Source organism: Capricornis sumatraensis, chromosome 19 (assembly GCF_032405125.1).
Source record: "Capricornis sumatraensis isolate serow.1 chromosome 19, serow.2, whole genome shotgun sequence".
Lineage (NCBI taxonomy): Eukaryota > Metazoa > Chordata > Mammalia > Artiodactyla > Bovidae > Capricornis > Capricornis sumatraensis.
This window is the reverse complement of record NC_091087.1, coordinates 52,946,846-52,972,607: the sequence shown is the minus strand read 5'-3', so window position 1 is coordinate 52,972,607 and position 25,762 is coordinate 52,946,846. Positions and strand designations below refer to the sequence as shown.

At 34.4% G+C, this 25,762-nt stretch overlaps 1 protein-coding gene across 4 annotated transcripts in view; it reads left to right on the top strand.

Annotated features, from left to right (window-relative positions):
- RALGAPA1 (Ral GTPase activating protein catalytic subunit alpha 1) overlaps window positions 1-25,762 on the top strand; it is a 199,743-nt gene that overhangs the window by 160,018 nt on the left and 13,963 nt on the right. For all 4 annotated transcript variants that reach the window (XM_068991191.1, XM_068991192.1, XM_068991190.1 and 1 more), the window contains 2 exons: window positions 10,533-10,691; window positions 12,002-12,129. In XM_068991191.1, coding sequence (XP_068847292.1) covers window positions 10,533-10,691; window positions 12,002-12,129 — 287 coding nt within the window. The remainder of the gene's footprint in view (window positions 1-10,532; window positions 10,692-12,001; window positions 12,130-25,762) is intronic.

Here is a 25,762-nt window from a genome sequence, read left to right as displayed (position 1 = left end):
AAATACTTTCTCCCATTTTGTAGGTTGTCTTTTCACTCTCTTGATAGTGTCCTTTGATGCACAGAAGTTTTATTTCGATGGAGTTCAGTTTATCTATGTTCTCTTTTGTTGCTTCTGAATCCAAGAATTCATCGCCAAATCCGATGTCGTGAATATTTTCCCATGTGTTTTCTTCTAAGAGTTTTAATTTTTGCTTTTATGTTTATGTTTTGGATCCATTTTTAGTTATTTTTTTGTGTAGAGTATGAGGTACAAGTCTGACTTCATTGCTTTACATGTGGCTATTCATTTGTTGCACTAACGTTTGTTTAAAAGACTATGCATTCCGTTAGTGAGTGGTCTTGGCACCCTCAAAAATCAATTGGTCATCTATGTAAAACTTTCTGAACTCCCTATTCTATTCCATTGGTCTGAATGTCCTTTTGCTTTAATTAATGCTTTAATTACTATAGCTTTGGAGTAAGTTTTGAAATCAAGTAATAAGAATTCTACAACTTCATTCCTCTTTTTCAAGATTGTTTTTATTATTCATAGTCACCTGAGATTCTGTATGAATTTTAAGATTGGTTTTTCTATTTCTGTGAAAAACCTTGTTGGGATTTCAGTAGGATTGCACTGACTCATTGGATCACTTTAGTAGTCATTTTAATAATATTCAATCCATGAATATGGGAAATGTTTCCATTTTTTTAATGTAGTCTTTCATATTTTTTCAGCAATATTTTGTAGTTTTCAAAATCTTTCTCCTTAAATTTATGCTAATATTTTATTCTTTTAATGTGTTAAAAATTGAATTGTTTTTACAGTTTCCTCTTCTGTTAAAAATGCAGCTTTTTGTGTGTTAATTTTGTATTTGTTGAATTCATATATTAGTTCTAACAGATTTTATTGTAGAATCAGGGTTTTCTGTATATAAGATTGTGTTTTTTCAGCATCTCTAAAGAAACAATTCCTTGGTCCACGATTTTGCTGACACAGCACCTTAGACAAAAATTTTAGTTTTTCTCTCCTTTTAAGTTAATTAATTATAAATGTAAAATTGTATATTTTAACAATTTACCAAGTGGAATAGGACAGGTATTTTTTTCTAATTATTTAGTGGGTTTTTTTTTCCCCAAATTATTAAAAAAAATGCAGGCAGATACATGGCATAATTTCCCAGTTGTTTAGTACTGAAATGTAAGAAGTATTATAACTTTTAAAAATACAGGGGACTTCCATAGTGGTCCAGTGGTTAAGATTCTGCACTTCCAAAGCAGGAGCACAGGTTCAATTCCTGGTCAGGGAACTAAGATCTCACATGTTGTGTGGTGTAGCCAGGATAAATAGGTAGGTAGATAGGTAGAAAAAAATAAAAATGTAAGCATATGTTTATCATTTTAAAATTTATAATGCAAGCATGCTGTTATGTTAGTTGCTAAAGTAACTATACCTGTTTTATTGAAAGAAAATTATCCTGGCTAGATAGGCTTTTTTAACCTAAAGCATTTTAGGAGTTTGTTTGTTTGTTGTAGTGAAAAATCTTCAAAATATCACTTCTTTCACATATAAAAACAAAACCTGTCAAAATTATAAACAATATGTAATAAAGTGATATCATTTTGGAAGGTATAGTTCTCTTGTTTTCTCCAGTAGTAATTTAAGTAATCTTAAACAAAATCTACTCTATCAAGGTGGAACTAAATTAATGCAATATTTCACTTAATTCAGTAGAGAGGAAAAATTTACCCCGTTATATAATTCAGTATAAAGTATTCTAAATGTTCTTTTCATAGATATCAAAAAAGCTTTATATTTATTGCTCTCTATATGAGATTTCCTTTTACCTATTTTCTCTGCTCAGTGCTCTTCAGAGTCCTAGTATGTAAGATTTTTCTAAGTAACAAGCTTATATTTTAGCTCTATTATAGTATCAATTTCTTTTTAATAAAAGGTTAAATGCTTAAACTTCATCATAGAAACTAGTTGTCTTATACCAGTTCTCCTTAATAAAAAAATCACTTTCTGTATTGGTATTTTTTCTCCTGAATTTAATAAATTCCACATTAGTGGTAATAAGTTGAGGCCTAGAACATGTGTCCTATTACAAATGAACAATTGGATATCATTAGGTTGTCCCCCTTTCCTTTGTACATATATCTTTAGGTGTGTTAATCCATTCAGTAGACACATTAATGAGCACTGGTTGAAGTGTAATATTGAAGGAAGTAAGGCTTGTTGACCTCAGCATGGAGTTTAATACCTCTAATTAAATTAGATACTCGACAGTCAGTATAAAGAAATAGCTGTGCCTCTGGCAAGGTAGAATTATTTATGACTCTGGTTCTTTGTTTTAAACTTGATAGGAGAAAATCATTTATATCTATTTTATAGAAACTAATTTTAGTTTTTACTTTTTATTTAAACTATCATATGGTAGTTCTATAAATTATTTTTAAGCATTTTATGTTCTTAGAATTAGAGGTAAATATCTTTGGTAAATAGAGGTAAATAAGTGTAGCTGTTTATTTCTTGTCAAGAAAGGCTTTTTCAAGGATCAAAATGATAGCAACAGAATTTTTACAACATGGACTAACTATTCTTTTTTTTTTCTTTTTTTAACAAATTAACCAAGCATTCAGTCTACAAAGTAGTCTGTCCTAGAAATATTACACCACCATATTAAGAATCTTGATGTAACTCCAGTCCAACCTTCTGTTCTGTAAATTATCTCTACCTGAGGAAGATTGACAGAAAATGGTTAAAAATAATTTCCACTTAACTGAGTTTATTCACCCCTAAAAATCAAAAGTGCTGCAAGCATTGGTATAAAGTGTTCACAGGAGCTTGTCTCATTTCCTCTGTCTCCTTGTTCTAGCCACTTGCTGATACTCTGCTTCATAGGTAGCTGAATCACCCTTTTAGGAATTTGATGAAGATCAAGTTGAGATAATTGTAACCTACTTAGTTGGACTCTCTAGCCTATCTTTCATTTCCTGGACCCCCCAAAAGAGGGGAAAGAAGCACTTTATTTAAGTCAGTTCCCTCTGAAACACTGTTAGTGTCTTGGACAGCAGTTCTTTTCTGTTTTGAAATTTGGTCACAATAGTTTCGCAAGTAAATGAGCTTTATAAAACTGCTTGGTCTGATTTTAACTTTAAATCTATTTTTCTGGATTTTATCTAGAAATAGAATTAAAATACTTCATTTTCCAAAGAACTCTATTCTAGTATAGTCTGGAAAATGAAAAACAAATTGAAGGAATAATAAAAATTTTTTCATTGTGTTAGTAAAAGTGTAATAAATGTAATAGTTAATAATTCTGTGGAATTATATACATCATTTTAGTCCCAAATTTAGCCACATTATATAAAATAATTTTAATATAATAAACTCTACCTTTAACCCCAGTGGTAAAGAATCTGCCTGCAGTGCAGGAGATGGAGGTTCCATCCCTGGGTCAGGAAGATTCCCCCTGAAGAAGGAAATGCAACTCACTCCAGTATTCAGTATTCTTGTCTAGAAAATTCCATGGACAGAGGAGCCTGGGAGGCTACAGTCCACAGGGTCACAAAGAGTTGGATACAACTGAATGACAAACACCTTTAACCCAGTTTCTATAAATATACTCCTGATGATAAGAATCGAAGATAGAGAAACCAGGAAATATAAATGGTTCAGAGTAAATTTATCTTATCACTGGGGCTGGTTTAATTTGGATGGTATAGCAGTGGCTTCTCATTGCACATAGATTAAACTAATTCCTTACCATGGCCTTCCATGCCCTACAAGATGTGGCAATTTGCCTGCCTACTTCTTCAATCTCATCTCTTGTCACTTTCCTTTTCATTTACCAGAACCTGGCCTCACTAGCTATCATTCTAACCTGCCATCACATCGAGCTCATTCCCAACTCGGGCTTTTCACTTACTGTTTCTTTCAATTGAAATGCTCTTTTGCCACCTCATCAGGCTTTCTCCTCGGAGGAGGGAATGGCAGCCCACTCCAGTATACATGCCTGGAGAATTCCATGGACAAAGGAGCCTGGTGACCTACACTCCATAGAGTGGAAAAGAGTCGGGCACGACTGAGCAACTTACACAAACACACACACAGCAACTTACATACACAGTCACAGTCACACACACACACACACGCTTTCTCATTTGCATTATTCTATTCTCAGACTCACATTGCAGTTTCTCAGAGAGACCTCTCCAGACCATCTGAGCTAAGGAAGCCCTCTCTACCCAGTAACACTACCACATTACCCTATTTTATATTTTTAAGCACTTACCACCATCTAAATGGTATATTTAAGTAAAGCCATGAAGTGAAGTCACTCAGTCGTGTCCAGCTCTTTCTGACCCCATGGACAGTAGCCAACCAGGCTCCTCCGTCCATGGGATTTTCCAGGCAAGAATACTGGAGTGGGTTGCCATTTCCTTCCCCAGGGGATCTTCCCAACCCAGGGATCGAACCAGGGGCTCCCACATTGTAGGCAGACCCTTTACCGTCTGAGCTACCAGGGAAGTCGTAAAGCCATAAGTGCAGGTAATTTTATTTTTATGCTGTACACTATGTAATTATAGAAAAAAAATTGCTAAGTACTGTGGTATTATCTTTTTAATGGCATATTTATCAAGTGTCCACTCTGCTAAAGTATTATAATACTAGATGCTGTTCCTATTGCTTCAAGAAGCTTTTCCTAATTACAAGGAATGAATGATCCAGACAGCAAGTGAGTTGTGAAAATATATGAGATTATATTTTTTCACATGGTTGAAGAGTATATGTTAGTTTATGTTTTGCTACATATGAAGATGAGGGGCAAAGAATGAAGGGCTTGGGACAGTGAGTAGTAACTCAGTTTCAATTTCTACACATATACCACTAATCCCCTGAAGTAACTGCCTTAACTTAATTATCTTCTATGCATTCTTCCAATGCCATTATAGTTCATTTGTCTTTGTTATTTGCATTCAGAGAAGTATATTTATATCATTGTCTATACTGTTGATTATTCATTAATTGAATAGTTTTTTACTTTCACTCCACTGAACTTAAAGCTTTGTGAGAAAAGAAAACATGTCTGTTTTTCCTCACCATTGTATCTCCAGTAGCTGGTACAGTGCTTCCCTGGTGGCTCAGACAGTGAAGAATCTCCCTGCCAATGTAGGAGACCCAAGTTCAGTCCCTGGAGAAGGGAATGGCTTCCCACTCAGAATTCCATGGACAGGAGAATCTGGTAGGCTACAGTCCATGGGGCTACAAAGAGTGGGACACTACTGAGCGACTTAACATTTTCACAGGGCATTTGGCTCTCAGTATTTGCCAATGTTTGAAAGAAGGTAGAGAGGAAAGAGAGGGGGGAGGCCTTTTAAGAACTCAAGAACTAGTCCAGCTGTTAGGATGACTACATCTTATGTAGAGCAACAGTAGAGGCATTAGGAGGAAAGTACAAAAATGGAATATAATACATTTTAAATTTTTTATGAGCTTTTTAGAGATGCTGTAAGCGTAGTTGCTCAGTTGTATCAGACCCTTTGCAACCCCATGGACTGTAGCCTGCCATCCTCCTCTGTTCATGGGATTCTCCAGGTGAGAATACTGGAGTTGGTTGCCATTTCCTTCTCCAAGAGATCTTCCCAATAGAGATCTTCCCAACCTGCTTTTAATAGAAATAGGGACATCAGGGGATAAGCTGATTTTGTAAAAGAGATGATACAATTACATTACCTGAATTTTAGTCTCCAGCATCAAATGAATGATTTTCACCGAGGAAATCTAGAATTAACTCTGGAATCTCTCCTGATAATCATGGAAAATGAGAAACACTGTTGTTGATAGGCAAACATCTGATTTTCATAAAGGACATGGAACAGGCCACCAAGTACAAAAATTACTGACATTCATGAGCTCCATGTCAGTGCCCGGCAAAATAGGATTATTAAACAGATGGTTTGTGAGCACTTAGGTAATGAAGTAGTGATCACTAGGAGCTAGCATGAGTTCACCATAACAAATCACATCAAAGTAACTTAATTTGTTTTAATAGGATTACTACATCAGGGAAGGCCATACACAGTATAAAGCATTTAACTAAGTCGTTTGTTGTGGACAGGTTGAAGAAATGTGGTCTTAATAATAGTTCAATAAGTATATTATTGACTGATTGTATAATTATATCTAGAGACATAAATTAATTATTTAATGAGAGGCAATGTATAGAGGTGGTTAAAATGTGGTTTCTGAAACTAACCTGCTTGGGTTTCAATCCTGGCTCTGCCACACTAGTTATATAACTTTGTCTTTTTAAGCTTCAATTCCTCACCTATAAAAATAAGGTTAATAATAGTTATACTTACCTTATAGCATTGTTGTGAACATTAAATAAATTATCACAGAGCACTTAGAATAGAAAACATTTAGTAACTGTTGGATATTCATTTAACCAAGAAGGACATCTGTAATGACTTGCTATAAGCCTCCTACCCAGATCTGTCCCTTTTGACATTTTTATCCAAAATCTAAATAAAGACACAAAATTTTGATTTTAAAGATAATCCCAATCTAGAAAAGTCAGAGCCAACATGTTAAATAGAAGAATCATGCTAACAAAAGACCCTGATTGGCTTAAAGATAATCAGAACCTGGTAAGATAAAATTTATTAAGAGCTGTAGTTCTATTAGTCAGTTGTACCTACTTAAAGTTTCTAAGAAAAAGTCTTAAGGGTTTGAATTGACTACAGCTTCCACTTAAGTCAGTGTTGTAAAAATGCAGAGAATAATTGTGTACAGAACAAAGGAAGTAGCCTTGGTTATATTAGAGCATATGTAGATATTATATTCTCCTTCACAGGTGGCACTAGTGGTAAAGAATCTGCCTGCCAGTACAGCAAATATAAGAAACTCAGGTTTGATCCCTCAGTCTGGAAGATCCCCTGGAGCAGGAAATGGCAACCCACTTCAGTATCCTTGCCTGGAAAGTTCCATGGATAGAGGAGTCCATGGGGTCGCAAAGAGTCGGACACAACTGAGCGACTGAGCACATTCCGCATTTGATATTGTTCTATTCCACACACCAAAATTTAGTAGAAATATCAGTAAACTGAGATAATCAGGAAAATGAATGTTGGTAAACTTAACCATTTTGTCTTCATAAATTGATGATGATAATCTGCAGCTTATGTTATATACCTTGAATTCCAAAATGACTTCAATAGCAGTCAAAGTGAATTTGGAAGAGTATTTTGCTTGTCAATCATTTTAACAGACCTATCCCATATATAGAATTCTTATACTCTATTTCAGAAGTGATTGGCATCTGGGAACAAAAATACACAGGTAGGAATTCCTTTGTGAGTTTTCAGTATATAGAAAAACTTTCTCAGTATACATAATTACATGCATGTTCAGTCATGTCTGATTCTTTGTGACCCCACGGACAAGCTCCTCTGTCCATGGGCGTTTCCTGGCAAGAATACTGAAATGGGTTGCAATTTCCTCCTCCAGGGATCGAACCCAAGTCTCCTGCGTCTCCTGCATTGGCGGGCAGATTCTTTACCACTATGCCACCTGGGAAGCCCAGAGAGAAACCAGTACATAATACACAATCCTTTAAATCCTTATAAGATAAGGTATAGATAAAATAATTTAAAATATAAAATACTATATAAAATATTTATGTCAAATGTCAAACACACTTCGGAAATTTCCATTAACTGTTAACCACTCAAAATTCTTATTTTCAGCAGTCTTTAAAAATCTCCAAGATACATGGTAGTGGTTAGCAATTTCTCCATTTGTTTGTTATATAATGATAATTAGTAATTTAGTTAATTTTATATAACAGGTTTTTAAAGACAAAGATATAAAAACATGCCTCACCATAACAGCATAAAATACTTTTTTAGCATTTGGATATAATGATAAGGGATGTACTTGAAGCTTTTTCGTTAAAATGACTCAACATGTTCTGAATGACTTTGTTATATGCATGGTTCTATGCCACAAATATCTGCATTACAGTATTTTTGTAAAAAATTATTCTTTTCTGTTAAACTTCCATAACAGACTTCTAATACTCTGTGGTAGATATTTGAAGACAAACTTTCATTATAAAATAAAACTACAGTTGCCCTTTTCTCTCATTTCTTTAGATAAGTGGGCACTAGAAATTATAGATAGCTTTGGCAAGAGTTCAAGGGTTAATGTAGCAGATAAATAAAAGGAATTTTCTGTAAATTGAGACCTGCATTATTTCAGTTGTCTTGTCTTTCCTAACCTAACTCATTTAATTTTAAAAAGTAAATACTTAAATTCTTCCTGACAGTGTGCTCAGCTTTTACTATCGTTTATTACTTCAATTATACTTGATATCACTTAGAACAATCTGCCATTTGGAAATCTCAGTATAGCCTGGAGCTTAGTATTAGATCTGGCTGCTATTGTAACATGTACAGCATATGACATTAATGTATCAAAATTAGATTGGATCATCCCTCCTGGTTAAATTTATTTCACATTTCTTTTGTATTCAGTTAACATAAACCTATTAGGGAAGCTGACACATGGGGATGGCTGTATAGGAAGGATATTTTTAAAGTATTTTGATTAAAAAATGAAATTATAGAGCCATAGCTTTTCTGAGTTGTGTAATCTTTTTTGGTTTTTAAAAATGTCACAAAGCCCAAGCTGTGCATGTATATCATTCAAGGTGTGTGTATGTGTTTGTTGTAAATAATGATAATTAAAACTTGAAATGAACATTGTTTTGATGTTTGAGGTCTATCATCATGTATTTAGGGCAATAAGCACATTTATGTTTTCCAAAAAGAAACTTTAATCCACTTAAACCTAAAGAAAAAAAGTCTTCTCTAAAAGAAAATAAAAATCTCTATATTTTGAAAATAATAGATCCTGCTCTATAGATTTAACTAGGCACTGTCTTTAGAGTAATAGCTGGCACTATCTTATAATCCGTCAAAGAAGAGAGGACATTTCTTACTTAGGAATATAAATTTTAAAGTTCAGGGATTTACCTTGTGTTTTCACATAATTTTATTCATAGCGATTAGGATTTTCTAGATAGATTGGTGTTGGGGACTTTTAAGAACCACTAGAACATTGGTTCTTGGCTTTTTTGTGTGTTACCTAGTCCTGTATGACGGAGAAGGCAATGGCACCCCACTCCAGTACTCTTGCCTGGAAAATCCCATGGATGGAGGAGCCTGGTAGGCTGCAGTCCATGGGGTCGAGAAGAGTCGGACACGACTGAGTGACTTCACTTTCACTTTTCACTTTCCTGCATTGGAGAAGGAAATGGCAACCCACTCCAGTGTTCTTGCCTGGAGAATCCCAGGGACGGGGGAGCCTGGTGGGCTGCCGTCTATGGGGTCGCACAGAGTTGGACACGACTGAAGCGACTTAGCAGCAGCAGCAGTCCTATATGATAGACTCTTCTCAGAAAAATACATAGAATTTGCAAAATACATAGATTCCTTTGAACCCAGATTAAGAACTCCAAGGTTAAAGGATGACAGAAGAGAACCTTTTATTAACTGAACTTAATTCCTTTGTTTGTTTGAATCACACGTTTGTAATCCTGCCGTGTAGTAAGTAAGCCATAATAAATCACTATTTCAAAAACAGAAATTGCCTGTATTTTAGTTCATACTAAGAATATTGACAACACTTACCCTAATTTTCTCTTGCACACATTTCTGTCTACAGTATCTCAAGTTATCTGAAGGTAATTGAAAAACCCGTGAGTTAGGCACCAATAATGGACTCAAATGTTTGCAGTGGCAGAATCAATAAATGTACCAAGATAACCAAACTGTATATTAAAATACACGTTTAAACATATTTCCTTGAAGAAAACTCAGTACTGATGGATATTAAGTTAATTTTTCTAATAAGTTAGTAGAACTCTAACTTTTACATACTTTTTATAATTTTAATGAACATAATGTTAACTCTGATTGCCAAGAACACCTTCATAGGCAAAATTTCATAGCAAAGAAAACCTGGAAATAAATTTGTTAAGCCGAGTATAATCAACTTTCTCTTACTCCAAAGGTAATTTATGAATTATTTACTTCTTTTACTTCTCTTCCTGTTGCCTCCTTTAGTCCCTTTCACTTTCAGTCATAAGCACTTCCAGAGAGTGGTCAGAAAAAAAGAACAGTCTTAAATCAGTCACTTTTTAAAACACTCTTTTAAACAATTTTTGGAAAGGTTTGGTAGTAGAAAATTGGTGCAATTGCTGGTTAAGAAGAGTGGACTGTATGTGAATCTTTTTTAATCTAATTTCTCTGTTTCCCATTGACTGTAGACAGTTGAAAATTATCTGGTCTTCTGCAGCATCTCCTAACATCTTTTTGAGTGTTTGTGTTTTGCATATTGTGAAAAATGGTCAAGTGAAGTTTTAAAAATATTTTTAAAATTTCTTTGCCTTTTAATCTTTTTCTAGTATGTTGTCAGTAGCTGTATGACAATATTCACAGGGCTTTTCTCAAGCACTATGAACTATTTTCTTGGTTTTCCAGTTGAGACATTTAGGAAATGATGAAGTGCACATTGTTTGGTCAGAGCATACTAGAGACTACAGGAGAGGAATTATTCCTACAGAATTTGGTGATGTCCTTATTGTTATATACCCGATGAAAAACCACATGTTCAGTATCCAGATAATGAAAAAACCAGAGGTAAGAATTCTTTATCTTACATTTTAATAAAATATTTTGAGTTCTGTGTGGATTTGTGAGTTTCTTTCTGTCAGATGAATTAGGCTATGTAAAAATGGAGAGGGAGATGAGACACAGACTCGAATAGCTATGTGAATTGTCCAAGTCTAGTTCAGAAGGAGCTAAAACAGGAAAAACAGATAGAAACTGTACTTGAATGGGACAAAGCTAGGTAGTGCCAGAGTGGAAGTTCCTTTACACTAAGCTCATAAAAGACTTAACCTTTATTAACAGGATGATTTAGAGTTTCCTAAAACACAGGTAATCATTCCCTTTTAGAACAGTATGATTCCTATATTTTTAGTTGACACATTTTGTTAAGATTGCATGATTATTTAGTTATGTCACTTAATAAATGAGAATTCTACAAAGTTTAAAAAAAGCAAGTAGTTCTAGTTGAATGTCTTCTAGGGCTGAAACACCTGCAGAAGTATTTTCTTTCAGAATAAAAGTTTGGCAGTATTTTGGTGTTTTTATTATTTATTTTTTTGAGGACATTTTGTTTATGGAAAAACTAGTTTTTGACTGTTGATCATGAATCTTCTTGAAATGGATTGTTTCCCATGTGTGAAACAATGCTTATGGCTTATAGCCAGATTTTTTTTTGATTCATCTAATGAGAGGTCAGCAAATGATGGCCCGTTTCCTGTTGTTTTCATATAACCCACAAGCTAAGAATGTTACATTTTTAATGGGTTTTTCTTATTTGAAAAATTGAAGAATATACAGCAGAGACAATATGTGGCCACAAAACATACAATATTTATTGTATTATCCATAGCTCATGTCTTTGCCTTTAGCTGCCATTTGTACTAGCCATATTCAAATGGAATACTTTTGAAAACATCAGTCATATGATAATAGTGACAGATCTTTTTCTAATAAACCATATAATAAAAAATAGTGTTTTAGGTTCATTGGTAAAGCTGGCATTGCATGAAAATGATAAAGTAACTTGAAGTGTTGGATTTTTGTATACAGTTGAGGCTACAAAAATTGGAAAATTGGCAGGTAGTATAAGTTGTTTAATCAGTTACATGAAGCACATAATTCTTTTGAATGGAACCCCTGTAGACCTTTGGCATTTTTTGTTTTGTTTGTTGTCCTAGTATGAATGACCCATCTTGGCAGAAAATTTGAATAGCATTTCTGCTAAAGGAAGAACTAAAGAGGAAGCAGAAAGATTGTTTTATATGCAAACTGTTTTGATTGTTGTTATTTACAGCCTTTTTCCAGTTTGAATTGTTAAATTATTCTAATTTCTCAATCAGGTTCCCTTCTTTGGTCCACTCTTTGATGGTGCTATTGTGAATGGAAAGGTCCTACCTATTATGGTTCGAGCAACAGCTATAAATGCAAGCCGTGCTCTGAAATCCCTGATTCCATTGTATCAAAACTTGTATCCTTTTTAACAGTTGGTTTAACAGTTGTTTTCTACTTTCCAAGGTAACTTCTTCTAATGTGCTAAGACCTACGGAGTTCTTGTTAATTGACATATAGATGATGGAGTGTTCCTCCCCAGTGTTTAGACAGTTATGGTATTTTCTTTTATACAGTTGTAGTCAGTACTTGTCTTTTGGTTAATTAATTAGAGCACTATTATATACTAGGTGGTCTGCTAATCTGGATGTGCAGAGATAACCAAAACAGTCATTGCAGAGTACTCAGTCTAGTTGAGGAAATATATTGTTTTCAGTATCTATACTGTCATAAGAGTTATGCACGGAATGTTCTGCAAATTATTATAACAAGGGGCCTCTCAGCTGGAAGGGATGGTGGTATCAGCAAACACTTCTGAGAATATAAGGATTGACCCAATCTTGAACAATGAATGAGTTCATCAGGTAGATGAGATGAAGAAGAGTATTCCAGGCAGAGGGAACAGCATAACAGAAATATGGAAGTGTGAGAGGATGTGGAGTGTTTTAGGACATGACTTCTGGAGCCAGATTGCCTGGACTCAAATACTGGTCACCTCTTCCTGGTTCTGCAGCTCTGGGCAAAACTTCTCAGTCTCATTTCCTTATCCAGAAAATGAAGAATGATAATAATATCTAGCCTATAGTGTTATGAGAACTGAATGAGTCAATATGTGTAAAACTCTTCAAGCGCTGCCTGGGATGAAATATGCACACAGTTTTAAAATTTAAATTGTTTTCATTACTCCTTCATAAAGTGGATTTGTGTCTTCATATACTTTTTCTATATGATTAAAAACGTTTCAATTATTTCTCTTCTACATAATAAACTGTAGATGTTAAGCTTTACAAGAAAGGCTTTTTAAAATATCCTATTGCACATGAAATAGATTTATCATAAGTCTACAGCATATGTTTTCTTTTAAGAAACATTGACTTAAGTAACCTGATTTCTGTGTAATTTCTCATGTATTCTGACGGTGTGGAATACAATTATAGGTTACTGACGTGTTACATTGATTAATTAAGCTTAGTGACATTTATATAGCATTTCTTTTTTAAAAATAAATTTATTTATTTTAATTGGAGGTTAATTACTTTACAATATTGTTCTTATTTGTAGTGGTTACATCTTCATTTACTTCTAGTTGAAAACTCAGATTTGAAGTGGTCATTGTTATGAAATGTAAAGATTCAGTTTATTATTTCCTGACTATCTCTAGAAAGCTTATTATGCATAAACTGATTTTGTCCACATTGTCAGCTCTACTGCAATTGACGTCTTTGTGACCTTTGCCTCTTGATAGTTCCCCTGATCCTGATGTTCATCCTGAGGTTAGTGTTTTCCATCATTTCATTTAAGATACAGTAGAAAGAATGCCTTAAATCTTTTTTTTTTAATTGGAGGATAATTATTTTACAGTATTGGATGGTTTTTGCCATACATTGACATGAATCAGCCACAGGTATACATGTGACCCCCATCTTGAACCCCCTCCCCTTTTTCTCCCCTCCCTATCCCTCTGGGTTGTCTCAGAGCACCAGCTTCGGGTACCCTTCTTCATGCTTCGAACTTGCACTGGTCGTCTGTTTTACATATGGTAATATACATGTTTCATCCCACCCTCACCTTCTGCCACTGAGTCCCAAAGTCTGCGTCTCCTTTGCTGTGCTACATGTTGGGTCGTTGGTGCCATCTTTCTAAACTCCATATATACACGTTAATATACAGTATTTGCCTTTCTCTTTCTGACTTACTTCACTCTTTATAATAGACTCCAGGTTTGTCCACTTCATTAGATGTGTTCCTTTTTATAGCCTAGTAATACTCCATTATGTATATGTACCACAACTTCCTTATCCATTCATCTCCTGATGGACATCTAGGTTGCTTCCATGTCCTGGCTATTGTAAATAGTGCTGCAGTGAACACTGGGGTACACGTGTCTCTTTCAATTCTGGTTTCCTCAGGGTATATGCCCAGCAGTGGGATTGCTGGATCGTATGGCAGTTCCGTTCCATTTTTAAGGAATCTCCACACTCTTGTCCATAGTGGCTGTACCACTTTGCATTCCCACCAAGAGTGTAAGAGGGTTCCCTTTTCTCCAAACCTCTCTAGCATTTATTGTTTGTAGACTTTTTGATGATGGCCCTTCTGACTGGTGTGAGGTGATACCTCAGTGTGGTTTTGATTTGCATTTCTCTAATAATGAGCGGTGTTGAGCATCTTTTCGTGTGTTTATTGGCCATCCATATGTCTTCTTTGGAGAAATGTGTGTTGTATTTTGGAGATTAATTCTTTGTCAGTTGTTTCACTTGCTACTATTTTCTCCTATTCTGAGGGCTGGCTTTTCACCTTGCTTATAGTTTCCTTTGTTGTGCAAAAGCTTTTAAGAATGCCTTAAATCTTTTGGGAAAGTGATGAGAGTGCAATTAGAGTGTAATACAAACCTCTACTTGCCTCTTGTGTCAATAGGAACTCAATTTATTGAGCTAACACAAACTGTTTCTAGCCTGAGAGACAAATAGCATGTAAGATGCACGTCTTACCAAGTAGTTCAAGTATACCAATGAAAAGTGAGGATATGGCTTAATTTCCTTTACCTGCACCTCTTGAAGACTATTTCCCATTTGCATGTTACACTAGAGGTATAATAGCTGGATTTGCAGTTAGAAACATTGATTTTAACCTGAGGTCTGCCGTGTGATCATAGTCAAGTCCCAGAATGTCTAACCCTAACTTTCTTCATCTTTAATAAAAAACATGCTAATACCCATCTCAGAATTGTGGCAAAGAATAAATGAGAAAATGAATTTTAGATGCGCCTAGTAAATGAAATAAGATACATTATTTTGTGCCATGATTAATTCTGTTATGTGTAAAGATTACAGTCAATATAAAACAACTCTACCCAACACCAAGGAATTGCCTAATTGGGTTTTTATATTTGGTTGGTTCGTTGGTTAATTGATTGAATTGGATTTTCAGGCTTGTTTCATGAAGTTCTTATAGTTAATCTTGCTGAGACATTAATAGATACCACACTGGAGAAAATTCTAAGATGAAGAGAGAGAATTTAAGATGAAAATAGAAAACAGGAACACTTCACCCAGCAGATATGAGGAACTTCTATCAGGAAAACCACTTCAGCAACAATCAGTAAAAATATTAAATCAGATCAAACAAGTTTTTCTTGACTTGGAAGCTTGAATTTAAAAGCTGAATAGAAGTTGTTTCCCCATACTATTTAAGTATATAGTAGAGATACTCTTAGCCTTTGCTAATCTGAAGAACTATTCTCTTTTCACAAAGGTTCACAAAGGTGTATGTTAATTTTAAATACTGAGGGAATTGACAATATACGGAGATTACTTTGATTTTTAAGTGAAAGTTTATATAATAAATTACAACTAGATGGTTTCATTTTAAGATACTAAATATAGATGTCCTTTCATTTTAAATAGCAAATATTTCAGAAATAATAAAATTTTAAATATGTAGTTTTGACAAATTCAGATAAGCTCACATTAAGGAAAAAATCATGTATTCTAAAACAGATCAATAAAGCTTATGAGAAATTACAATAAAAATTGAGATAGCAATAGGCTTTGAAAACCATCAGGTTCTATTTTAATCCTCATAAGAGAAATAGAGTAAAAGAATATGTAATAAACTCAATTATATTTGGATAATTGAACTGCTGTGTCAGTTATTTTATGCCCAATAAAAGTACCCACTAAGATTCCACAGCATAAATTGTGCTATTTATGATCATTAAATACAGCTTAAATTTTATCCTAGGAACATCTTCTGTTATCTATGAATCTAATGCTGTTCACTAAATGAGGACAATATTGATTGTCATATGCTGCCCAAATCGATCATGCTGGCAGCCAGAATTACAGTAATCTGTCAGTATTGATGACTGTCTTTCAAGCTTTGAAACCTCTCCTTCACTTCACTTGTCATTTCTTGCATTACTTGTACTTGAAAAGCATTTCCTTACAACTTCTGACTTCTTCAGCTAGGTTTTTTTGTTTTTTTGTTTTTGTCTCGAGCTCAATTTGTTGGTTTGATCATGCAGTTAGAATTGAAATGCATCACTGGGGAGGAAGAGTAGGCACATTCTGGGTAACCATTGGACCTAAGGACTATGGCAGGTTGATGTTTAGCCATCATTTAGTAGTTACCTGTTGAAAGAGAGTGTGTGTGTTTTGGTGTGGGGTTTGGGTTTTTTTTTTTTAGTTGTTTTTGACTTTTTTGTAAGAATATAATTCTAAAACATCAATTTCATGATCAAAAGTCATATCATGGCTTTTTCTTAAATAAAAATTTTAAATTATTTGTTTTGATCCCAGAGACATTATGACTGTGTATAAATGTTAAATATGTTGATATTACATATATCCTGTTTTTCTTTAATGTGAGATTTATTATACATACAAAATTTTCAGAAGTTACAGTATATAATCATATTGTATTTGGGTTCTCAGCGAAACAATCAGTAGGATGCATGTTCTTAAGTATATATATAGAGAGAGGTTGATTTTAAGGAATTGACTCACATGATTGTGGGTACTGGCAAGTCTGAAATCTGTGGGAGTTAGGGTAGAGATGGTAATCACACCTAAAAATTACCTTCAGAGCAACATCTAAGCTGCGATTTAACCAAACACTGGGTACTGTGGCCTAGCCAGGTTGACATAAAATTAACTATCTCCCATGTCTTAGTTTTCTTAAGTTTTCTTCTTAACCTTTCTTACTCCAGGATATAATTTGAAAAAAGTTTTATCAGTCTTAAATATGATGAATAATTAGTTTAACCACCACCAGGTAAGAAGATAGAACTATACTGTTTTTCTTCTATCAAAAATATTTATTGATTACTTACATAGTAATAGTAAATATTTTAAGAGAAATGCAAAGACAAATCAGATGGTAATCTCTTCTGTAAGTTTATAATTTAATAGGAGAGATAATATATATTTACACTAAAATTACACAAGGTAAAATGTGTCACGGTCAGGTTGTAGATAATAATGTTATGGGAGTCCTGAAGAAAAAATCATTACTTTGGAGTCAGAAAACTAGGGAAGAATGTGTGGAAAATCTGGCCCTCAAAGGTGAGATTTGAGTAGGTGGAATGGAGCATGTCTGTTATAATCCTTGCCATTTATATTTTGAGATTTTTATGTATAGAAAGTGAAAGTGAAGTTGCTCAGTTGTGTCCAACTCTTTGCCACCCCATGGACTGTAGCCTACCAGGCTCCTCTGTCCATGGGATTCTCCAGGCAGTAGTCCTGGAGTGGATTGCCATTTCCTTCTCCAGGGGATCTTCCCAATCCAGGGCTCGAACCCAGGTCTCCCGCATTGTAGATAGACGCTTTACCGTCTGAGCCACCAGGGAAGCCAGTTTTTTATGCATATATAATACATATGTAATATTCTGAAATATACGTTATAAGGGATATTATGAAACTAAATGGTTATCTTTAAAAAAACACTTTCCTCCTAGATTTAATATTCTTTCCTACCAAACCAATATCATTTGATTTCTTCTAATCTGTTTAGATTTGACTTTTTTCGTAAATGCCAGAATTGGGTTTCTGTTTAACTTTATCAGACAAATTACCAGAAGTCAATGATCATTCTTCAGTTAGTCACAGTTCGTTATCCCTGCAGTTCTGCTACTCAAATGTATAGAACCTGTTGCAAAAGTATAAGAGCCAAAATGAAATGTAATTGATTGGCTCCGCTAATGCAGTTTGCCATTCATTACGATAGAACATTATAAAACCTCTTAGGGAGGCCCATCAATATTGCTGCCATTTCATGTTAGAAGAAAGTGAGTTTATTGAGAAATTACATAAATTTATATATCTACTGTCTTTTGTAGATCATTTCCTCTGAAGATAATATTGATAAATACAGACTATCCTAAGTCCTTAATTATAAATTAATTATTTTTTAAAGTGTGGCAGCTGACTCTTGGGAAATCAGCATGGGCTTCAGAGTCCAGAACCGTTTATTAAGTGTGTCACTGTCTTTATGTCTGATTTTTATTTAATCTGTAAAAAGAGTACCAAACTCAGGAATGTTGTAAGGATTAAATGAGATTATCCATACGAAGCACTAAGCAGCCTGTCTGCCATGTAGCAAGAGCTCAGAAAATGTGCTTATATATATTATTATACTTTAACATGTTGTTGACAGATGAAGTATTTTTATCCTGTTCTGATAGGAAAAGAAAGCACTACCAGCATCTTAACTGTTTTGCCACATCCAGCATGACAGTATGGTCCACATATGCTCCAGTCTAGATAGTTGGGTTATATCATAGTATACCAGAAAGAAAATAGAAAACTATCAGGTGATTGTCCCACTTTTCCATAAGAACAAAACTTGAAGTTTCTCTACTTCTGTATCTTTACTAACTTCTGACCTATGCTAGAAAGGAACTTTTTCTCCATTAAACCTTTATGTTGTTGATATTTGTGACCTAGATGCACTAGTGTGCCTATGTTATTATTGAGTATACCTACTACATAATGTGTAAGTTTTATTCTAGTCTTTTTTTAAATATAAAAAAAGAGTAGTAGATTCAGATGCTATTTGGGGATTTCAGAGAGCAAAGAATGAAGGATGTAAAGCTGAAATTACTCTAACCTTGTTTAATGAAGGAATTGCAGTGCTTTTAATCCATTAATTTCCTTTTTTACTAAATATAAGAGATTTTGTTATTGTATTTTTAATAACTCAATAATGGAATTAAAATTAAACTATGGATCACAGATCTCCTCATTTTCTTCTAACTGCTTTTCCTCTCAAACACTAGAATACAGCCTATTTAAATCTTAACTTTTGCTTGCCAAACCACTGTTACCGTCCATCTGTTCATGCCAATTGTAAAGAAGGTTCGGTTTTTAGTGAAGCTTTGCATTTCACATAAGGTATGTGAAGTGAAATTTCACAAGGGACATGATGGATCCTGATTCTTAGTGATAAACCTTTGGGGCCATCAGGGTTGGCATATGGTCCAGTATGATATGAAGGCTTGGGTTCCCTGGCTTCACTTCTTTGGCGTGAAGCTGATAAAACCTGGCTCTTGAGTATTATTTCACTGGACACCAATCATGGGCAGCAGGAACTGCCCATTTAACTCTCTGTGGGAAGGAAGCCCAGAGAGCATTCACAATGGTACCATTGTCGAGTTGCAAACTGCTCTGAACAGCTTGACGGCACTAGGGAGGAGGGGAAGGGGTTGCTTTACTAATTGCTGTTGAGAAAAAGAGAAGCAGCAAAAATAGCTGTTGTAGAACTGATGTTTCTACATTTACTTATTCTCTCTTGATAAAGGTGTTGATTTTTATTTAGCACATACCTGCTATCAAAAAGAAAGCAAATAAATATATTTAGGCAACCACCTGTAGTAATTCCCTGTTAACAGCCCACAAGATTATAGCAGAGCAAAAGTCAGTTTTCCTTCATGATATTTTTATGTTTAAATGAACTGAAAATAATGTTTTGTAATCTTGATAGAAATTTAAAATAAGGGGAAGTGGGTTAAAACCACCAAAGTTTATACATCACATAAGGTTAGAGACAAATTTGACTTAATTTCCTTTACTGTGTGCTTTTAACAATTCCCGAATATCATCTGAATATATAGAAGCTGTACTGATACAGAAATATAAATCAATTTTATGTGTAACAGTCGCAAATGCTAAAATAATCCGCTAAGCAAATCTCAAGGTTAAATACTAGATTTATCATTTAAATGAGGTGATGCCTGTTTCAGTCACTCATGATTATCTTTCCTTGAATTCTATTTTGGATATCTTTTTTAAAAGTGAGTCAGTGTATGCTGTAATATTTATATAAACAGCACTCCAGGTCTTTACATTTTCTTCTGGGCAGTCTAATCAAGCAGTTGGAGGTTCTCATGCAAAAAAACAATGATGTACAACTTAAAACATTAAAAGCTTATTTCAGCCCCCAAGATCCTGACCCCACAATGTATTTCCATAGATGATTCTTTTTTTTTAGCAGAAATTAAGTTGACTAAATTATGCTGCAGTATTGTAATTTATGCAACATGTCTTTTCAAAGGATCACGGAGAGTTTAAGAAAAGTTTTTCAGTCTATAGATTTTTAGAATTTTGATGTTCTTGCTAAACTGAAGGAAAATCAAATGCATGTTTTATAAAATTAGTAATATTCTGTAAAATTTAACTACTATTCCATCTCTGATATGCACTTAAACTGTTTTAGTAAATGAGCACCCAGTGCAGTATTTCAAAAACAGTAATTCATTGAATACCCATTCTTCCTTTTACTACAGAATAGATTATAGTTAAGTCAAGATTAATGGGTAGATTTTAATGTTAAAGTCCTGTCTCTGAGCCTATTATTCCCTGGGGGCATATAGTGCATTAGTTTAAGCCAATATATTGTTTATCATAGATTCTATGACACTGTCTTAAATGATGGTTTGCTGCACCCTGTAACTATTTACCATGATAATAAATCACTTTGTGTACTTCCAATAATTATAGCATTTAAACAGAATCTTAATTAAGTTAGTGCACATTTAGGTAGAGATAACACTTAAGTAATTGTACACTGTAAAATTTCACTTAGTTATTTTTTTCCTTTTTGCAGTCTTCTGACATAACCCAAGTTTAGTATTTATTCCAAACACATTGATTTCCTTAACTTAATGTATTGAAATCCTTGTTCCTGAAAGGAAAAACACAAGTGATTGTTTCTGATTTTCCCTCAACATTTAAAAAACTCTTACTCTAATACTTAGTTGTTCTGAAGCAGTTCTCTGTTGACTGTGGAAGTCTCATTACTTAATGATAATATTTCCAAGCAGATCTTACTGAGAATGAGAGTACAAAATTTTAATTTCATTAAATTTGAAATCCAAGTAACTTAGTTTTTCATTTAGATGATTTGGTTTATACAACTTTCATGAAAGTGAAACATATACATATTTGATAATGTTAGTGCTTTTTAGAAGCTGCCAGTGATTATTGGATTATTAAATCAGGAAGGATTTTCAGAACCTTTAGGTAGGTTTAAATTTTTAATCCTATTTATTTAAGGTTAATCTTTTTAAGTGCGTTTACATAAATTTTGTTATATAGAATTGGGTTTATCAACTTTTTACTTAATGTTTTCATTTAATAATTGACTGATTTATGAGCAATTATATATGGTCCAAATTTTATACAACTCCAGCTTTCAATAATAGGACTATCCTCACAGTGCCTTAGCACCTGTTATGGATTTTGAGTCATCTGGCAGCCCATGGGACTTAGATAAAGAAGTACCAGGTGTCCTGCCTGTCTCCTAATTGAGACGCAGTGAAAACAATATAGACTTGGCAGTATGGTTAAAAGGATGGATTAAAGCCCAGCTTTGTCTCCTCTGACAAATCACAGCTTTTCCTTCATGGTGTAGATAGTATCAACTACTAAAGAATTTCATTAATATTAGACATCATAAAAATCATACACAATTATTTGTCATAACCTGCTGTGGATTTTCAGAATCCCTGCTAAACAGTTCTAAGATTCATGCTGTTTATGTAGGAGAATTTTATTTTTACTGCATATGAACTAGACTCCATGTTTCTTAAAGAAATTAGTTGCTGTAGGAAAGAAATGGAGTGTTAATTTACTAGATCTTTATAAAGTAAGCAATGTAGCTTACTTTTTTGTCTTATAAAGGAGCAGTGCCTTTTAGTCTATGGGATACTTCATTGCCCTGTATATTTCAGGAAAGTATCCCACTTTACTCCTGATAATAATAGTCATGAGATCCTTGAGTTGTACTTACAAAATGTATCTACCTATATATTATATCTCAATAAAATTCTAATTATCCATTATGTTTTCAAGATCCTATAATGATACTGCTTCAGAATGTTTGAAAATATTTCATGGCCTTTTAGTACTGAAAAGCCAAATGTGGTTTATTTTCTCATTTTTTAGGTCATGTTATAGATTTTTACTATACTACATATGAGATTCAACTGTATAAACAAACATTTTTTGAAAATTGCCAATCTTAGAAGTTAAGCTAATAGTCATTGTGTTGGCCATCCCTGAGCTGACTAAAATTAGCCTTTTACACTTTTTTTTTCCATCTAAATTCATATCATTGAGATTGTCTGTAGAAATAGCACTGGACTCTTAAATAACCAAGGTTCTAGTCCCAACTCTACCAGTCAGCAGCTTTGTTTTTCTAAGCAAATCTTTATATTCTCCTTCAAGGCAAAGCTTATTGTTGAAAAGCATTTTGCTGAGTTTCCTGAAATTAATGTTGGTAGATCTTTGTTGTATCCTTCCTCAAGTTCTGACTTGTCCTAAAATATTCTCTATAAATTATGCCTTGGGATCAGTCCTCTCAAGATTGCCTTTTTAAAACCTTAAATATTTAAATTCCCAAGTATTTTTTTCAAGGATATTTTTACCACTCAGAGTGTACAGAGCAGTTTTGGATATCTGCCTAAAATGATTTTGAAAATACCTTTCATTTTATTTTATCTATGGAGATATTCCCAGTTGTCTTTCCTTTTCTCCTTTCACTGCAGATGGCCACTTGGATGATAAGAAGTAGAACTGATGAAAAAATGTTTAATTTCTTAAAAAAAAAATTATCCCAACCAATGGGACAAAATGTTTATTTCAGTGCTAAATTGTAATGAGTTGTGATTACGTTTAACATTATAGCATTTCTTCCATGGGCAATTATTTTATGTTAATATCAGCTTTCTTTTAATGTTACACCTTACATAGGTATACACAGTGTTTTACTCACTTCTTTCAAAAAAGGTCAGCTAGATTAAAGATAGGGGTAGAACCAAACTCTTCCTCATAAGATTCAAACACTGTCTCTAAATTCAATCCTAGGTAGGTCCCAACTATATTTGCCCCCAAGGGGGTTTGTCTCTGGAGAGCCTAATTGGGATTAGAGGAAGCAGGCTCTCTGCATAAGTGAAGTCGCTCAGTTGTGTCCTACTCTTCGCGACCCCATGGACTATAGCCTACCAGGCTCCTCCATCCATGGGATTTTCCAGGCAGAAATACTGGAGTGGGTTGCCATTTCCTTCTCCAGGGGATCTTCCCAACCCAGGGATTGAACCCGGATCTCCTGCATTGTAGGCAGACACTTTACCATCTGAGCCACTAGGGAAGTCAACCGGCTTCTAATCAATTATCAAACCAACTTGATTCATTCCTTCTATAGTTTATAAACAGTCAAGGAGTACTGCTGGGTGTTGTGCTAGGTGCTGGAGATATTAAGATAAAACGGCATGGCCTCCATCCTCAGACATTAGTCTCCCACTAGTTTATTAGAAGAACAAGCATGAGGAAAGAGGCACACTTGGTGCTTAACAGCTGGCTCTGGAGAGCAGGAAGAGGCCTCGATTTGTGGCATTTATTGAGTTCCATGATGTGAAAACTCCCACCAGAGTCAGTACCAACCTACCAACCATCTTGCAAACTTTGTAAATAAGCTAGGTAGTATTCACAAAAAAATTTAAGTCACTATGCAAAACTCTTTCTCTTCCTACAATTACTATTCTTGGAATTTTCTATAGAGAGAAGGCAGACGAAATTCCTAACTGGTAAAACAGCAAAGAAACCACATTCATATGAGTGTGGGCATTAGGAATTAGTGTACTGCATTAGGAATTTCAGAATGGGCCTTGAATCCCTGAGGCTATGCTGTCAAGCACAGATACAGATACTTCATACTTTGCCTTTACTGAAAAAGGAGACAGTAGGGTTTCTCTTTGTTTTGGAAAGAAAACATTAAACTTGAATTTAAGAGGCAATTAGTTAGGCAGTGATAGGCCTTTGATGTCTGCTTATCATTTTCATAACCTTTTTATGAAAAATTATACTTTATATTCGTTCTTACGTACTACATGTGTACACACATATATACATATATAAACACATACACACAAGTTTCAATTTCTTTGAAACTAGTCACGAATTACATTGGACGTATAAATCCCCTGATTACACTGTATTATTAAGAAAATTATTGTGGAGAATGAAAGGTTGTTCCTTCTTTAAAACCAAATCTACCTTTAAAAAAATTACCTTTTCTCTATTTTTCCTATACATTAGTAAAGTTGAAATAAGTGGCACTAATTAACTGTTTACCATCTCTTTTCTTCATATTCTCTTTTTTCTCATGAGAAATCAATTTTCTCAGAATGACTCAGAAGTTCCTCTTGTACGTACCATAGACAAGTTTTATCAAAGCATTCTTGCAAATGAATGCATGTATATATTTCTTAAACTGGTACTGAAAAGTGTCCACATGGAGACAACACTTGCTATTTATTAGGTTGGTGCTAACATAATTGCGGTTTCTCACTGTGAATTTTAAATCATTATAACTAGGCTCAAACGGATCTTTATAGTCAAAATAAAAACCATTACAATCAACACATTTTTTTAGTAACGAGAAATAAGTTGGTTTATTCCTATAGCATAAAAATCTGTTGTTTTGGGATTCGATGAACTCTTGGAAAGAATTTTCTGCATTCTGCTGGTTGTGGAAGCATTTTCCCTGCAAGAAATTGTAGAGATTCTTGAAGAAGTGGTCGTTGGTGAAAGATCAGGTGAATATGGCAGATGAGGCAAAACTTAGTAGCCCGATTCAGTCAACTTTTGAAGCATCGGTTGTGTAATATGCGCTTGGGCATTGTCATGGAGAATTGGGCCCTTTCTGTTGACCAACACTGGCTGCAGTTGTTGCAGTTTTTAGTGCATCTCATCGATTTGCTGAGCATACTTCTCAGTTACAATGGCTGCACTGAGATTCAGAAAGCTGTAGTGAATCAGATGGGCAGCAGACCACCAAACAGTGACATGACTTTTTTTTTGGTGCAAGTTTAGCTTTGGGAAGTGTTTTGGAGCTGTTTCTTGGTCTTAACCACACTAAGTTGGGCATTGCCAGTTGTTGTATAAAATCCACTTTTTGTTGCCTGTCATAGTCTGATCAAGAAATGCTTCATTGTTGTTGCATAGAATACGAGAAGACAGCACTTCAAAACAATGTTTTTATTTCTGGTCAACTTGTGAGGCACCCACTTAGCGAACTTTTTCATCTTTCCAATTAGTTTCAAATGCTGAAAGACCATAAAATGGTTGATGTTGAGTTCTTCCGCAACTTCCCGTGTAGTTGTAATAGGACCAGCTTCGATGGTCTCTCTCAAATGGTGGTTGTCAACTTCACATGGCCAGCCATTACACTCCTCATCTTCAAGCCTCGCATCTCCTTTGCAAAACTTCTTGAACCACCACTGCACTGTACATTCGTTAGCAGTTCCTGGGTCAAGTGAGTTGTTGATGTTGTGAGCTGTCTCTGCTGCTTTACGACTGATTTTGAACTCAAGAAAATTACTCGAAATTGCTTCTTATCTAACATTATTTCCATAGTCTAAAATAAATGTAAGCAGCAAGTAATAAGTCATTAGCAAAAAAAGGCAAGAGTTGCAAATTAAAATGATGTATAGCATAATCACATTAATTTAGAATGTGTTCCAGTATCAATTGGCAAATTTCAACAATGCAAAAACA